The sequence below is a fragment of the Salmo salar genome, chromosome 20 (assembly GCF_965601325.2).
Source record: "Salmo salar chromosome 20, fSalSal1, whole genome shotgun sequence".
In the NCBI taxonomy this organism is placed as follows: Eukaryota; Metazoa; Chordata; class Actinopteri; order Salmoniformes; family Salmonidae; genus Salmo; species Salmo salar.
The window spans coordinates 42,196,633-42,214,783 of NC_138310.1; the positions used below are offsets into that span (position 1 = coordinate 42,196,633).

General features: G+C 43.3%; 2 protein-coding genes across 3 annotated transcripts in view; one reads left to right on the forward strand and one right to left on the reverse strand.

Annotated features, from left to right (window-relative positions):
- fa9 (Coagulation factor IX) overlaps window positions 1-5,353 on the forward strand; it is a 35,211-nt gene extending 29,858 nt beyond the window's left edge. Inside the window, 4 exon segments of the mRNA NM_001173726.1 lie at window positions 1,328-1,462; window positions 2,977-3,242; window positions 3,657-3,771; window positions 3,884-5,353. Of these exon segments, the coding sequence (NP_001167197.1) occupies window positions 1,328-1,462; window positions 2,977-3,242; window positions 3,657-3,771; window positions 3,884-4,449 (1,082 nt within the window). The 3' untranslated portion in view covers window positions 4,450-5,353.
- The window catches only part of LOC106580633 (uncharacterized), a 38,247-nt gene continuing 25,439 nt past the window's right edge, over window positions 5,344-18,151 (reverse strand). The window contains exons 10-16 of one of the 2 annotated variants that reach the window (XM_014161894.3): window positions 13,520-13,649; window positions 13,296-13,413; window positions 12,872-12,983; window positions 8,833-8,892; window positions 7,324-7,380; window positions 7,096-7,207; window positions 5,344-6,054 (exon numbers count right to left, since the gene is read on the reverse strand). In XM_014161894.3, the coding sequence (XP_014017369.2) occupies window positions 5,929-6,054; window positions 7,096-7,207; window positions 7,324-7,380; window positions 8,833-8,892; window positions 12,872-12,983; window positions 13,296-13,413; window positions 13,520-13,649 (715 nt within the window). In that variant the 3' untranslated portion in view covers window positions 5,344-5,928. The remainder of the gene's footprint in view (window positions 6,055-7,095; window positions 7,208-7,323; window positions 7,381-8,832; window positions 8,893-12,871; window positions 12,984-13,295; window positions 13,414-13,519; window positions 13,650-18,151) is intronic. The other variant, XM_014161897.3, reaches the window with a different exon arrangement.

Here is an 18,151-nt window from a genome sequence, read left to right on the forward strand (position 1 = left end):
TAGTGGTTAGAGTGTTGGACTTGTAACCGAAAGGTTGCAAGATCGAATCCCCAAGCAGACAAGGTAAAAATCTGTCTTTCTGCCCCTGAACAAGGCAGTTAACCCACTGTTCCTATGCCATCATTGAAAATAGGAATTTGTTCTTAACTGACTTGCCTAGTTAAATAAAAGGTTAAAAAAAAATCTCATCAGGTGGAGGGGACTTTGTGGATCTGAGGTTCTTTCCCCTGTTGCCTCCAACATCAGCCACCTCAGAGTGCAACTGGTCCTTGTTTGGGAAAACACACACACCAAAGCTGACCAATACAAGGGTTGAAAGATTGGTGGCCATCCAGGCAAATGTGAGAATTTTTTGAGCCTGACAACAAGCCATCCTCAACAAGGTTGGACAGTGAAGATGAGGCCTCAGAGTCTGGTGTTCAAGAGGTGGACATTGAGGTTCAGGGAGAAGACATGGAAGACAGTCAAAGCTTTAGTTTCTAGACTATAATTTTAGAGATGCATGTTGAAAACGTTTTTTTGGAGATCCAATGGATCATTGGGGATCATTCAATATTCCCTTTCTTTTGTTGTTCAGTGAAATCGTCGCAAGTGAAGAAAGAGACAACAATCATTTAATTAAAGTTCAATTCGTAACTAAATAGTTTTTTTTTATTTCTATTGTAAGGATTTCATCATTTGCAATTATGTCTACTTATGATAAGTAGAAAGGTTTATGTTTCGGTCTCCATATGATATGGTAAATAACTAATGCAAAAAACATATACATTTAAATGGTATTAACATTAATTTGCATATACAGTGGGGCAAAAAAGTATTTAGTCAGCCACCAATTGTGCAAGTTCTCCCACTTAAAAAGATGAGAGAGGCCTGTAATTTTCATCATAGGTACACGTCAACTATGACAGACAAAATGAGAAGAAAAAAAATCCAGAAAATCACATTGTAGGATTTTTTATGAATTTATTTGCAAATTATGGTGGAAAATAAGTATTGTTGGAGTTGTTGGAAAACCACTTGCAGAACTTACTTTATATTCACATTTTACTCGCATAGTTCTAAGGGAAAACCAACATATTAAACAATAGAATTGTGACATGTTATAAAAAAACTAGCTATCAAACTAATTACTGTACTTAAAGGAAATATATTTCTAAGCTATTTTTGATTGACACTGTAGGACCCCTTCAGGTTTCAAATGACCACCTTAAAAGACAGCTAAATGCCTGCTCAATAAAATACAATTAAGGAGTCAATTCTATTCTACTCTTCTAATATCATAAAATTGTGCTTTTGTTGACCTTTGAACCTTGCTCTGTTCCTCCAGAGGTGTTTGAGTGCCAGTTTAAGAATGGAGGCTGTCTGCATTACTGCACCAACCAGGAGCGTACCACAGGGGTCCAGTGCAGCTGTGCAGAGGGTTACCAGTTAGATGAGGACGGCAAGACCTGCTCTGAAACAGGTAGACTATGCACTGAAAAACATACAGTACCAGTCAAAAGTTGACACACCTACTCATTCAAGGATTTCTTTATTTGTACTATTTTCTACATTGTAGAATAATAGTGAAGACACCAAAACTATGAAACAACATACGGAATCATGTAGTAACCAAAAAAGTGTTAAATCAAAATATATTTTCTATTTTAGATTCTTCAAAGTAGCCACCCTTTGAATTGATGACAGCTTTGCACGCTCTTGGTATTCTCTCAACCAGCTTCGTGAAGAATTATTTTACAACAGTCTTCCAACATATCCTGAGCACTCGCTTCTCCTTCACTCTGCAGTCCAACTCATCCCAAACCATCTCAATTGGGTTGAGGTCAGGTGATTGTGGAAGCCAGGTCATCTGATGCAGCACTCCACTCTCCTTGGTTAAATAGCCCTTACACAACCTGGAGGTGTGTTTTGGATCATTGTCCTGTTGAAAAACAAGCACTAACACACTAAGCACAAACCAGATGGGATGGCGTATCGCTGCAGAATGCTGAGGTAGCCATGCTGGTTAAGTGTGCCTTGAATTCTAAATAAATCAGACTGTGTCGGGGTGCTTTTCTGGTGACACTGTCACACCTCCTCCTCCATGCTTCACAGTGGGAACCACACTTGCAGCGATCATCCATTCACCTACTCTGCGTCTCAAAGACACGGCGGCTGCAAACAAAAATTAGAAATTTGGACTCATCAGACCAAAGGACAGATTTCCACCAATCTAATGTCCATTGCTTGTGTTTCTTGGCGCAAGCAAGTCTCTTCTTATTGGCGTCCTTTAGTAGTGGTTTCTTTGCCGCAAATCGACCATGAACACCTGATTCACGCAGTCTCCTCTGAACAGTTGATGTTGAGATGTGTGTTACTTGAACTCTGTGGAGCATTTATCTGAGGTGCAGTTAACTATAATTAACTTATTCTCTGCAGCAGAGGTAAGCCTGGGTCTTCCTTTCCTGTGGTGGTCCTCATGAGAGACGGTTTCATCATAGCGCTTGATGGTTTTTGCGACTGCACTTGAAGAATAATTTCAAAGTTCTTGACATTTCAGATGACTTTAAGACATGAAGTCAGTCAATGATAGACTATCGTTTCTCTTTGCTTATTTGAGCTATTTTTGCCATAATATGGACTTGGTCTTTTACCAAATAGGGCCATCTTCGGTATACCACCCCTACCTTGTCACAACACAACTGATTGGCTCAAACGCATTGAGGAAAGAAATTCCACAAATTAACATTTAACAAGGCACACCTATTAATTGAAATTCATTCCTCATGAAGTTGGTTGAGATAATGCTAAGTGTACAAAGTTGTCAAGGCAAATTAATATCTTGATTTGTTCAACACTTTTTTGGTTACGACGTGTCATTTCATAGTTGACGTCTTCACTATTATTCTACAATATAGAAAATAGTAAATAGAAAAAACCCTGAATGTGTAGGTGTCAAGTCAATGTGATGGTTATACTGTACATTGTCATTGCCAGTGGCGTTCCCTTGTGGGAAGAAGCAGAGTGAGGCTTTACTGCGCCGCTCTCTACTGGACGAGTCCGAGCCCTTCACCCCGACCTTCCGCCACTCTGACAGGAACCTCACCATCACCATGGAGGGGGAAAGGAACTCAACCTCCACCCTATTTGCAATTAACCCAACCCAGCCAGGGGGGAACAGCACTGATTACATGGAGGACGTTAATGAAGACACCCGGATAGTAGGAGGGCAGCTGGAGAGGCAGGGAGGAAGCCCATGGCAGGTAGGCCTACAACACACAGGGCTACGGGGTGGTAAGCAGGGTCGTGTTCAGTAGGCACAAATTGGAAGAAACAGTCCAGAACAAAGTGAAATGGAGGGGTGGGGGGGAGAGTATGTGTGCTGGAGGCAGCGGCTTAGACCACGACAACGCAGTTTAAGAAACATATTGCAGAAATGTAGAATAAAAAAGAAAATTGTAAAAGTGAGGCCCCTGAATAAGTCCAATGAGAACAACGTTTTTGTATCTGGTTACAAGGCGGTTTTCTATGGCGTGTCCTACTGACAGAACCCTGTGGAAGGCGTCAGTGGCACTGCAGGCACTGATTTATGAGATTATAGGGCATGTAGTGTATGATGATAATAGTGTTTGTGGCGTACCCCTAATACTAGTACTATCTGTTCCATGACCCTGCAGGTCATGATCTGGAGGGAGGATGGGTATGGCTTCTGTGGGGGAACTCTGATCAGTCAGCGCTGGGTGGTCAGTTCCGCACACTGCATGCATGAAACCCCTGACCATGTGACTATCGGTGAGACTGTGATATCCAGTGTTTAGAAGTAGTGAGCACACTGTTGAATGCTCCAGCAGTTTGAATTGAGTGTAACATGTCGATGTTGATCCACTGTGCCTGTGTTTTACAGGGGACTATGACAAGCGGCGTCCCGACCCAGATGAGCAGAAGATTAAGGTGGCCAAGGTCATCGTCCACCCTCACTTCCACGACTACACCTTCGATAGCGACATTGCTCTCGTCTACCTCTCTTCCCCTGTGGTGCTGAGCCCTGTGGCGGTACCCGCCTGCCTTCCCAATGGTCAGCTGGCCAGCCACCTCCAGCGGGAGGATGTGAGGGGCATGGTCACAGGCTGGGGCGTCACAAAGTACCTGGGGCCCTCCTCACGCTTCCTAAGGAAAGTCACTCTGCCCGTGGTCGACCAGCAGAAGTGCATCCGCTCCACGGAGCAGGTTATCACAGACAACATGTTCTGTGCGGGCTACCTGGAGGCCAGCTTGGATGCCTGCAGTGGGGACAGTGGGGGTCCCTTTGTGGTCAACTACCACGGGACCTGGTTCCTCACAGGGGTGGTGAGCTGGGGGGAGAAGTGTCCCACCAAGGGGAAGTATGGCATCTACACCCGGCTAGGGAACTACCTGCGCTGGATACAAGATACTATAGAAAGCCAGGTGCATAACAGCACACATACCTGAGGTGCAGCTCGGAGACGATCCCAATTCATTCCCTACCCTTTGGCCCTTCAATGATTGCAGCTTTGATCATCTGAATGGTCTGGATAGGTGCAAGCAGTTTAGTGGTGGCCTTTACCATATTGCTTACACACCTGCAAAGATCGAAGGGTTGGAGACAAGGGTAAGGCCCAAATTGGGAGTGCTGCTGATGAATTCCAAGTCAAATGTATCAAACCCTAGCCCCAACCAGGTATTAGCAATACAGTAATAGCTTGTAATTGACCTCTGAGGGAATTCCATGAAGAATTTATAGCATACATCCAATCCTTTCAGATTTACAGAAATGCCTGAGTGCATTATGAAATATAAGTTGCACCTGGGGTGAGTTCAGGAGAATACAATGCAACGTGTTTAGATAAATGCATTTAAGACCGGATTTTCTGTCATGATGATGTAAAATTGGGAACCATGTCAGCTCAATTCATTGCATTATTCTGACTGTTTTAAATTCACTGAACATGACCCTGGTGCTTCAAACAATTACCTTATTTCATTTTATTGTGAATAACATAAGTTACCAAAGAATTGGCAACACACAAACTGTGCACATTATTAATCAGGTAAGATTTGGTTCTGAGAGCACGTGGTCAGTTTCACTGCCCCATTTAAATGTTTTCCCCTAAGTAATGCAAAGCTTCAAGTTTTAGGACTGTTAAATGGAGTTTGTTGGAGTGTTTTGTGAAAGTACATAAGTTGCCACTAGCAATAAGTAGTTAGAATTATTTCGCTGTGTGCATTAAAGTGATAGTTCACTCCAATGTATCATGTTTTTAGACATCAACAGTGGTCAAATGAGATTGAGAGGAATCTAGTTCAAGGCCATAGGTAACGTTTCAAATAAAGACGACTAAGAGATCTGGTGAAACCCTCTTTATTATGAAAGTAACTTCGGAAACAACCGGCACACAGTCAAGACATACAGGCAGCTCCTACGTCTGTACAGCTTCTTCAGAAACAAAGTAAAACAAAGGCCTAACGTACATTCAATACTGAGCATGGAAGATCCGCGCTATAGAAACTTAAGGCCAACGTTCGGTATATGCTGCATGTCTGCACAATTGGAAATTACCTTAAAACTTAAATAGTGCTATAACATCAATCTTCCACACTCCGTATTGAATCTCTCAAAGTCTAGAGGACCGAAGGCCAACCAGCCTGTGAAGCCACATCACTATCAGGCTGGCCTGAGGGGGTTTGACGATAGCATGGTCTCATCTATATGCTTTAGCAAACTGCTTTGACCATTCTCATGCTAGTTAGAGGACTTGGCTAAAGCACACAGAAGTGGGATCCTGGCCCTCATCAAATTATTTAAATAATTGCATCCTTCCATCCTCCCTCCCTTGGAATAATCATAGCGCTGATATTATTGGATCGGTAAAAGCTATGTATTGAAACCTATGCTTTCACCTAGCCAAAAAAAGGTTTTAAAAAAATTAATCAGAGGGGCATCCGGTTGCCCTGGACGCTGATCTTCACCGCGTGGCCAGTCTTTGTCATACGCTTTATGTCGGCGAAGCGACGCAACTGTTTGTCCACCCGTGACATGCCCTTCTTAACCGGGGCCTGGGAGACAAGAGGGAGGAGAGAAGAGAAGATTACAAAAGCAGAGGGAGAGAGGACTACTCTGTCACAAACATTCACCAAAACACAGTGCGTCTTCGCCACAATATTGGACAGTGGTAATACGGTAGTACCACTACAAGCCTAGCAAGCAAGGTTATTGACACACAAACACACTCGCAACAAATTTGGAATGTTCTGTCGATCTGATATTTCTCATTAAGTTTCGTAACCATTTAAAAAACTCTGAACACTAAGTTGAATAGTAACACATTCCCACCATGCTGGACACAAACTCAAGCAACATGGTATAGCCTAATGTCTTAAAACCAGGGAAGTTCAAATGTCACAGTTCAAACAGTGTAGTACTGTGTGTTATATGTTTTAAACAGGGGACTCATTCATTCATTAGGCGGCTGGGCAACAGCGTGCAGAACCGTTTGACTTGGTAAGTGATGGGATGGTTGCTCTCCAGTCCACACTGCACACAGTGGCCCTGGGTAGAAGTTACTATCAGCTTACCCTCTAACTTCACCATTAGTGGGGGTAACCATTAACTGACCTAAGATCAGTGTCTATGGGCAACTTTGTCCTACCCAGGACCAGCAAAAGACATGCAGGTGGCACTTACTGCCCCGTGTGGTGACAGTAGGAATTACAGGGGCATTCCATTGCCATCCACGTTGATTTTCACCGCCGTGATGCGCCGCTGTGACCTCTGCTGGGCAATGCGACGCTTGTGCTTTTCCAATCGGCTTATCCCTTTCTTAAAGCCTGTCTACAGTCGAGAACCAATCACATTCAGCTCCTTACCGATGCCCACGTCATGTAGTGACAAAACATCTAACAAGCTACAGTTCAGACCCAGTTGACAGTCACAACTAAGGTAACTTAGCTAAAATGACCTAGAAACGGTTATGTCCGGAATCCAGGATTTCAGGTTGGAGAAGAAAATTGGTCTGATTTAGACAGTTAAAAGAAATGGGAAAACTATTAGGGGTCCTTTCTCCTCCCAGGCAGACAGCTGGACGGAAAAACACTCACTGCTCTGGATTCGCTCTCCACGTTCCATTTGGGCCGCACAACGTAGTCCTTGTTGGATGGCATGGGCACCCTGGCCCGGGCACAGAACCCAGGGTCGCCTGGGCGCAGAGCTCTGTCGGGCAACAAACACAGGAGGGGTGTCAGCAGAGAGCAACACAGACAACGGACTCCACACACACACACACACACACACACACACAACATGTGAACACCCAGGTCACTACTCACTTCTCTTCTCCCGTCAGCACTTTCTCCAGGTCTCTATGAGGAGTCTGTCCCCCTGAGCTGTAGAGAGAGGGAGGGAGTGCGAGATGGAAAGAGACAATTGACAGAGTCTGAGTGACCACTGACTGACCTGGCCACACACAGTAAACCAACAGTAAGGGTGCAGCTAGCACTCGGCACACTGGTCTTAAGTCTTAACACATGCCGTTACTGCCACTTTCCTGTTCAAAGGTTAGTGTTTGAGAATAGTAGCAAAGACAGCACAGTATGAAGATGGCCAGAAACTGCTTCATTGATAAAAATCCCTGATCATGCTTGTAGGCGATGTCATGGTGACGTTGGCTAGCCAAGCTCATGCGCAGAAACACGTCATCGGGTCTAACGGTCGTCTTGTTCCGAACTGCGCATGTGCTGCATGTCATATCAAAGGCACTCCTTTGATATGTTGTTTTTAACTAGAATTAAAACGTGTCAGTTGGTCACTTCCACAAGGTTGTGGTAATAACTACTTAAGACATTGGCTCGGATCTAGGTTGGGCCTTTAGATTTCAAGAAAATGAACAACTAAAGAAGAATTTTCCCCTTCTCTCATTGACTTCTCAAACCCCGGACTGGTTTGCTTGGACAGTTTCGCTAAGCGTTCTCGGGAAGTCTCAAGATGTTGCGCCTCTGGGTTTAGAAACTCTACGGTGATTATGTATTTATAAAACATTTTGATGGATGACTGTAATCGCCCCCCCCCCCCCCCCCCCCTATTGGCACTGCTTTGGTGGAATTATCCGCTCTGTCGAGACTACATTACCCTCGAGTTGTGTATATAACATTTAATGAAATAGGTTATAGCAAATTTATTCGGAATGTCACTCATGTACTGCCCTGCTGTGTGCTGCCCGGACTGACTCAGTTCTTTAGGTCCTAACATGAGTGTATCAATAAAGCATTGAACTCTATCAACACACAATGCACACCCAAACAAACCATACTGGCTACATACAGGCTATATGAAGAAACACAACAAAAAAAACGAAGATGTTTATTCCTGAACTGGAGAGAGATATCATTTGAAGAGCAAGAAGATATTAAGTACACAGAGGTTAGGGTTAAAAGGTCAGCGGGAGGGCAAATGGCCAGACAACCTTCACTGCTAACTGAGGAAGAGATCCATAGGTATACTCTGCTTTGTGCCAAGATCGAAGCCCTGGCCCAGTGACGCGTTTTAGCTTCTGACAGACATGGTTAAGAGTTACAACAGCAAACACTGATCCAACATGGTTAAAATTAAGAGAATCTCCCACACAAACAATACACTTACAAAGAAGCCTTTCTAACCCTTAAAACAAAGCCTCAGTAACTCTAGGCTCAATCTGACTCTTCTACTATCATTCATACCAACAACTATCATTGTCTCTGGGGGGAAAAAAACATCACCAGGTGTAACAACCTGGGGGGTTGAAAATCTGACTGCAGCCAAAGTCACTCGTGTGGCGGAACAATCATGCAACCACACTGAACCTGAGTTGCTGCGGGGAGAAGACATCCGGTTCCTTGGACCTCTCCACCTTTTGGGGCTGACTGGGGGGGGGGGGGGGGGGCACGTTGGGAAGTAGACAGTCATGGAGAGAGAGGGGGATTTGACAAAGATGAGCAGAGTGACAGTGAAAGGAGGAGTGTGAGGACTGAAAAGTGGATGAATGGAGGACAGGCAGGAGGAATAGATAGGAACAGTGGGACAATGAGCTGGAAAAGGTGGGAGGGGGTTGGTTGGAGTGAACAGATCATGTCTTGTATAACAAGTGAGCGTATGTGTGGGACATCTATGAGTGTGTGTTAGGGTTTCCATTAGCCGGCAAGGCTTTCGTCCGCTGAAAAAAATGACCGGGAGAAACAAAATCTCATTGCAAGTTTTATTAATTGATGAAAATACCAGTTGATGTTAAGACATTTGACACTCATGCTTATCGGTCTATAGGTTAATTTGCATCATTTCGTGGAATTAAATTGGCCTGTGTGTATTTTCGTTAGTATCTTATTTATCCAACTATATATATATATATATATATATATATATATATATATATATATATATATATATATATATATATATATATATATACACACACACACACACACATTTTTTTTTTCTCCTGCAGCTCCTCAGTTGGTTGCTGCTGGAGTAAAATGTGCTTTTATAATAAGCCCATTTACTGCGCAACAATTATAAATGCGAATCGCGTGTTTAAAACCGTTTTGGTGCATGATTGAAAAGGACTACTACTTTTATTTCTCAACTTTACCATTCAAGTGCAGGAAACAGGCTATCAGCGCATCACCCACCAATTTACAATATGAGCTCGAGGCAGTATGCATTATGAAAACATACTTAAATTGTTTGAAACCTACATTTATTTAATATTATGAGGCATGTCTTACCTTGCTTCAAAGTTAAGGCTAAATTTCAGCATAGAAACTTGGGAGGAAATTATTTTATAAAGACTTCATAGGCAGTGTGTGAGTTTCAAGTTGAGGGAAGCATGCAATTTATCCTACCATTTCTACCATTCTGCGTGCTAGTTTTGATTTTCATAGGAGCATTTTCGTGGAACAGTTTCATTGCAGTAATAACGTTTTTGTTTCTTAAAATCATTGTCAAGTGGTTAATCATAAAAATCTGAATTGAAATTATACAAATGTGAAAGTTAAAAGTCAACTAATGCGAGGTCACCAGCCTCTGCCATATGGACACATTGATACACCGTGATCCATTGGCGGCTGAAGAAATGAGCGCAAGGAATTCATAGCCTATAGGCCAATGCAGCAGTAGGCCTATAACTTCCATTGCTCTTTCACACAGAGGATTATCAAGGGGGAGACTGTTGAAAAGATATTTCAAAATAGCTTACTGTGAAGAACTATAATTGTAATATGTTATCATTCGGCAGGCTAGGTACTTGTACGCGTGGTCAGTTGCACGTACCTCCTCAACATTATCAGGACAGAGATAACAGACATGCTCATCACTCACATGGAGCACTACAAACAAAAGACAATGAAGAAAATTGATAAATCTCGTAAATGGTTATAAAATAAACCGTGTAGCAGGTAGTGAACTCTGTAAACAACGTTTCAACTTCGAGAATGAGAACAGTAAAATTACTAATTAATAAAAAATAAATAAGGCAAACAATATACACAATGAAACAATTGCCATACACCCCCATACTCGAGAAACTAATCGGCACACATATTTTAGATGCTTTTCACTGTCATCCGCAACTCAATAATCATTTATGGTTATTGACACGTGCGCTATCCAAACTGCTTGTGATTTGAAACAATCCACAGCTATTTAAAAAAATAATAATAAAAAAAAAAAATAAGCTAATGAGCCTCGATTCAGAACTTTTGTGAAATATCACAGCACAGCTGAAAAATATATGGCAAATAGAAATCAAAACTGGATGGTTTTCAGAGATAGATGGGAGGGGTCGCGCTAAGCATAAATGGGACTAAAAATAACAAAAACAAACAAGATAATATACATTTTACGGACACGGTATATATTACATTCAGTGCATTCAGAAAGTATTCAGACACCTTGACTTTCCATTTTGTTATGTAACATCGTTTTTGTTATGTAACATCTACACACACAATACCCCATAATGACAAAGCAAAAACAGGTTTTTAGAAATGTTTGCAAATGTATTAAAATAAAAAACTGAAATATCACATTTACATAAGTATTCAGACCCTTCACTCAGTACTTCGTTCAAGCACATCTGGAAGTGATTACAGCCTCGAGTCTTGGGTATGATGCTATAAGCTTGGCACATCTGTATTTGGAGAATTTCTCACAATCTTCTCCGCAGATCCTCTCAAGCTCTGTTAGGTGGGATGGGGAACTTTGCTGCACAGCTATTTTCAGGTCTCTCCAGAGATGTTCGATCGGGTTCAAGTACGGCTCTGGCTGGGCCACACTCCTGCGTTGTCTTGGCTGTGTAGCTTAGGGTCGTTGACCTGTTGGAAGGTGAACCTTCACCCCAGCCTGAGGTCCTGAGCGCTCTGGAGGAGGTTTTCATCAAGGAGCTTTATGTACTTTCCCTCGATCCTGACTAGTCTCCCAGACCCTGCCGCTAAAAAACATCTCAGCATGATGCTGCTACCACCATGCTTTACCGTAGGGATGGTGCCAGGTTTCCTCCAGACGCTTGGCATTCAGGCGAAAGAGTTCAATCTTGGTTTCGTCAGACCAGATAATCTAGTTTTTTATGGTCAGAGTCTTTAGGTGCCTTTTGGCAAACACAGAGAAACTCTAGAGCTCTGTCAGAGTGACCATCAAGTTCTTGGTCACCTCCCTGACCAAGGCCCTTCTCCCCCATTTACTCAGTTTGGGCAGGCAGCCAGCTCTAGGAAGAGTCTTGGTGGTTCCAAACTTCTTCCATTTAAGAATGATGGAGGCCACTGTGTTCTTGGGGACTTTCAATGCTGGAGAAATGTTTTGGAACCCTTCCCCAGATCTGTGCCTTGATACAATCCTGTCTCGGCGCTCTAGGAACAATTACTTGGACCTCATGGCTTGGTTTTTGTTCTGACATGCACTGTCAACTGTGGGACCTTATATAGACAGGTGTGTGCCTTTCCAAATCATGTCCAATCAATTTAATTTACCACAGGTGGACTCCAATCAGGTTGTAGAAAGGATGACCAATGGAACCAGTCAAGGTGTCTGAGTACTTTCCGGAGGCACTGTAGGTTCAGAACAAGTCAGTTGGTCAAATTTCTGCCCTGCTAGAGCTGATTCGGTCAACTGTAAGTGCTGTTATTCTGAAGTGGAAACGTCTAGGAGCAACAACGGCTCAGCCGCGAAGTGGTAGGCCACACAAGCGCACAGAACGGGACAGGCGAGTCCTGAAGCAAGTAAAAATGGTCTGTCCTCAGTTGCAACACTCACCACCGAGTTCCAAACTGCCTCTGGGAGCAACGTCAACACAACAACTGTTCATCTGGAGCTTCATGGTTGTGTGCGGCTGCTCCATGGTGGAGCAGCCTTAGATCACCATGCGCAATGCCAAGTGTCAACTTGAGTGGTGTAAAGCTCGCTGCCATTGGACTCTGGAGCAGTGGAAACACGTTCTCTGGAGTGATGAATCACGCTTCTTCATCTGGCAGTTTGACAGACTAATCTGGGTTTGGCGGATGCCAGGAGAACGCTACCTGCCCCAATGCGTAATGCCAACTGTAAAGTTTGAAAAATCTTTAGATTTTAATCTCTGTCACATCATAATCGCTATCAGGTGAGCTGTTTAGAAACGTGTTTTCCCACGAATTGCATTTCGATAAATGTTTGAAAATGCTTTATTGTCCTCTTCAATACATGAGTTGCCATAATCTAAATGTGATATCTAACCTTCTGAGCGCTGTTGGTCTACACTCTAATAGGTTATGCACCCAATGTATATGGGTCCGGTAAATAAAAAAAATCTTCCTGGTCACGTTTTCCAGCTCCACATTGTCCTAACGGAAACCCTGGGGTGTGTGCACGCACATTTACCTGAGGCGTCTTTTTTGCGGCATCTGCTGGTCGAGGTCTCTCTGTTGTCTCTCCTCGCGCGTCATGCCCTTGTAGTTAGACGTCAGGCCAAAGATGGGCCTGGACCACTCGTCTGTACAGACACAGCAAGTATCAATACCCACTATCAATACTCATACTCTAGCAATAACACCAACACTCAAACAAACCTCTACAGAGGGGCCGTGTCCCATTGCTACATGCTAACTAGAAGCTGCTGGAACTTGAAAAAAACAACACTATGAAACAGTTGAGTGAAAATGAATCTTTTTAACCCTTTAATGACCTAATTCATTCTTTACTTGACTCAGTCTGACAATACTTGGTCAGCTATTACTTCAGCCAGATGCACATCATTGAATGCACATTTTATATGTTTTTGAGTATAGGTATGTAGGGAACTTACTGATGAGTTTGAGAGCGAGGTCCTTGTTGGGGCGCGACTCCTTGGGGTGTTTGTATAGGAACATGACGGCTCGGCCTATCCCGCTGTGTTTGAGAGTCTCCTGACTCACACTGGGGAGCTGGGGGGAGAACGGATTACCATTTGAAAACACAGGTCTTTATAAAGATTAAAAACCATGGTGACGTCTCGGGGAGGGTTGCGGAAATGGAATCCCTAGCACTTACTTCCTGTAGAATCTTGAGGAGATCCTCTCTGATTTTGAGGGCCGGAAGACTCTTATCTGGCAGCGGGCCGATCCACTCCTTGATAGCCGACATCACCCCGCTGTCGATGAACGTCTCCTTGAGGTCTTGCCTGAACGCGCACACACACGTCAGACCATATACGCATCCAAAACACCAAATCACCTATGTGCTACATGAAAACTCAATGGTACTACATTTTAATTTAAACTCAAATCATTCAGTCAGAGATAATATATACACACACACACACACAGTTGAAGTCAGAAGTTTACATACACTAAGGTTGGAGTCATTAAAACTTGTTTTTCAACCACTCCACAAGTCTGCTCCCAAGGATGAACCAATATCCAAAATGCCTGAAGGTACCACATTCATCTGTACAAACAATAGCACCAAATTATAAAACACCATGGGACCATTCAGCCGTCATACCGCTCAGGAACGAGACGTGTTCTGTCTCCTAGAGATGAACGTACTTTGGTGCGAAAAGTGCAAATCAATCCCAGAACAACAGCAAAGGACCTTGTGAAGATGCTGGAGGAGGAGTCCTATATCGACATAACCTGAAAGGCCACTCAGCAAGGAAAAAGCCACTGCTCTAAAACTGCCATAAAAAAGCCAGACTACGGTTTGCAACTGCACATGGGGACAAAGATCGTACTTTTTGGAGAAATGTCCTCTGGTCTGATGAAACAAAAATAGAACTGTTTAGCCATAACGGCCATCATGTTTGGAGGAAAAAGGGGGATGCTTGCAAGCCGAATAACACCATCCCAACCGTGAAGCACGGGGGTGGCAGCATCATGTTGTGCTTTGTTGCAGGAGGGACTAGTGCACTTCACAAAATAGATGGCATCATGAGGAAAGGAAAATGATGTGGATATATTGAAGCAACATCTCAAGACATCAGTCAGGATGTTAAAGCTTGGACGCAAATGGGTCTTCCAAATGGACAATGACCCCAAGCATACTTCCAAAGTTGTGGCAAAATGGCTTAAGGACAACAAAGTCAAGGTATTGGAGTAGCCATCACAAAGCCCTGACCTCAAGCCGATAGAACATTTGTGGGCGTGGGCAGAACTGAAAAAGCATTTGCGAGCAAGGAGGCCTACAAACCTAACTCAGTTACACCAGCTCAGTCAGGAGGAATGGGCCAAAATTCTCCCAACTTATTGTGGGAAGCATGTGGAAGGCTACCCGAAACGTTTGACCCAAGTTGACCGAAAAATGATGGCTAAACAGTTCTATTTTTGTTTCTTTAGACCAGAGGACATTTCCTGTGGCTCAGTTGGTAGAGCATTGTGTTTGCAACGCCAGGGTTGTGGGTTCGATTCCCACGGGGAGCCAGTACAAAAAAAAATGTATGAAATGTATGCATTCACTACTGTAAGTCGCTCTGGATAAGAGCGTGTGCTAAATGACTAAAATGCAAATGTAAAAAAAAGTTGAACAATTTAAAGGCTATGCTACCAAATACTAATTGAGTGTATGTAAACTTCTGACCCACTGGGAATGTGATGAAATAAATAAAATCTGAAATAAATCACTCTACTATTATTCTGACATTTCACATTCTTAAAATAAAATTGGTGATCCTAACTGACCTAAGACAGAGAACTATTACTAGGACTAAATGTCAGGAATTGTGAAAAACTGAGTTTAAACGTATTTGGCTAAGGTGAATGTAAACTTCCGACTACAACTGGTCCTACACACACACACACACAGTACCAGTCAAAAGTTTGGACACACCTACTCATTCAATGGTTTTCCTTTATTTTTACTATTTTCTACATTGTAGAATAGTGAAGACAAAACTATGAAATAACACATCATGTAGTAACCAAAAAGTGTTAAAGAAAACATTTATATTTTAGATTCTTCTAAGTAGCCACCCTTTGCCAAGAGTGTGCAAAGCTGTTATCAAGGCATTCTCTCAACCAGCTTCACCTGTAATGCTTTTCCAACAGTCTTGAAGGAGTTCCCACATATCTTCCTCGGGATATGGGGCGGTATTTTTACGTCCGGATGAAAAGCGTGCCCAAAGTAAACTGCCTGTTTCCCAGGCCCAGAAGCTAGGATATGCATATAAGATTTGGATAGTAAACACTCTGAAGTTTCTAAAACTGTTAGAATAACGTCTGAGTATAACAGAATTGATTTGGCAGGCGAAACCCCGAGCACAATCCATCCAGGGAAAAACATTTCAGCTCATTGTGTTTTCCACTAGGTTTCATTGGGAATCCTGATTTATTAGGGCCCTGGTTGCAGTTCCTATGGCTTCCACTAGATATCAACAGTCTTTAGAAATTGGTTGATGTTTTTCTTTTCAGGAATGAAGTACGGCTGTAAATTGTTCGCGTCACTGTGAAGGGCTGAAGTCTTTTAGTGCGCGTACACAGGAGTGTGCTCCGTGGTATTTTTCTTCGGTATTGAAAACAGATTATCCCGTCTTAAATTTGATTGATTATTTACGTTTTAGGATACCTGAGGAAGGATTAGGAATGTTGTTTGAAATGTTTGGACCAAGTTTACAGGTAACTTAATAGATACTTAGTAGGCATGTTGGGCGAGTTGAAACCGGTATATTTCTGAATCAAACGCGCCAAATAAATGTACATTTTTGAGACATAAAAAAGGACATTATCGAACAAAAGGACCATTTGTGATATTTCTGGGACATTTTGGAGTGCCAACAGAAGAAGACCTTCAAAAGGTAAGGCATATATTATATGGCTATTTCTGACTTTTGTGTCGCAAACTCCCTGGTTGAAAATGATTTGTTATGCATGTGTGTACTGGATGCTGTCCTCAGATAATCGCATGGTTTGCTTTCGCCGTAAAGCCTTTTTGAAATCTGACGCCTTAGCTGGATTAACAACAAGTTAAGCTTCATTTTGATGTATTGCACATGTGATTTCATGAAAGTTTAATATTTATAGTAATTTAATTTGAATTTGGCGCTCTGCCATTTCACCTGATGTTGGCCAGGTGGGACGCTACCGTTCCACTGATCTGCAAGATATGCTGAGCAATTGTTGGATGCTATTCCTTCACTCTGCAGTCCAACTCATCCCAAACCATCTCAATTGGATTGAGGTCAGATGATTGTGTAGGCCAGGTCATCTGATGCAGCACTACATCACTCTCCTTGATCAAATAGCCCTTACACAACCTGGAGGTGTGTTTTGGGTCATCGTCCTGTTGAAAAAGAAATGATAGTCCCACTAAGCACAAACCAGATGGGATGGCGTATCGCTGTGGTAGCCATGCTGGATAAGTAAGCCTTGAATTCTAAATAAATCAGTGTCACCAGCAAAGCACCCCCACACCATCACACCTTCTCCATGCTTCACAGAGGGAACCAGACATGCAGAGATCATCTGTTCACCTACTCTGCGTCTCACAAAGACACAGCGGTTGGAAACACAAATCTCAAATTTAGACTCATCAGGCCAAAAGGACAGATTTCCACCGGTCGAATGTCTATTGCACATGTTTCTTGGTCCAGGCAAGTCTCTTCTTATTGTTGTCCTTTAGTAGTGGTTTCTTTTCAGCAATTTGACCATGAAAGCCTGATTCACACAGCCTCCTCTGAACAGTTGATGTTGAGATGTGACTGTTAGATGAACTCTAAAGCATTTATTAGGGCTGCAATTTCTGAGGTGCAGTTAACTGTCCTAAATCACTTCTACGCTCGCTTCGAGGCAAGCAACACTGAGGCATGCATGAGAGCATCAGCTGTTCCGGACGACTGTGTGATCAAGCTCTCCGTAGCCGATGTGAGTAAGACCTTTAAGCAGGTCAACATACACAAGGATGCGGGGCCAGACGGATTACCAGGACGTGTGCTCCAGGCATGTGCTGACCAACTGGCAGGTGTCTTCACCAACATTTTCAAAATGTCCCTGATTGAGTCTGTAATAGCAACATGTTTTAAGCAGACCACCATAGTCCCTGTGCCCAAGAACACAAAGGCAACCTGCCTAAATGACTACAGACCCACGTCTGTAGCCATGAAGTGCTTTGAAAGGTTGGTAATGGCTCACATCAACACCATCATCCCAGAAACCATAGACCCACTCCCAATTTGCATACCGTCCAAACAGATCCACAGATGATGCAATCTCTATTGCACTCCACACTGCCCTTTCCCACCTGGACAAAAGGAACACTTATGTGCGAATGCTATTCATTGACTACAGCTCAGCGTTCAACACCATAGCTTAGTGATGAGCTTTGACGGTACTAAGGATCCTGGGACTAAACACCTCCCTCTGCAACTGGATCCTGGACTTCCTGACGGTCCACCCCCAGGTGGTGAAGGTAGGTAGCAACACATCTGCCACGCTGATCCTCATCACTGGAGCTCCCCAGGGGTGCGTGCCTAGTCCCCTCCTGTACTCCCTGTTCACCCACAACTGCATGGCCAGGCACGACTCCAACACCATTAAGTTTGCAGATGAAACAGTGGTAGGCCTGATCACCGACAACAACGAGACAGCCTATAGGGAGGAGGTCAGAGACCTGGCCGGGTGGTGCCAGAATAACAACCTATCCCTCAACGTAACCAAGCCTAAGGAGATGATTGTGGACTACAGGAAAAGGAGG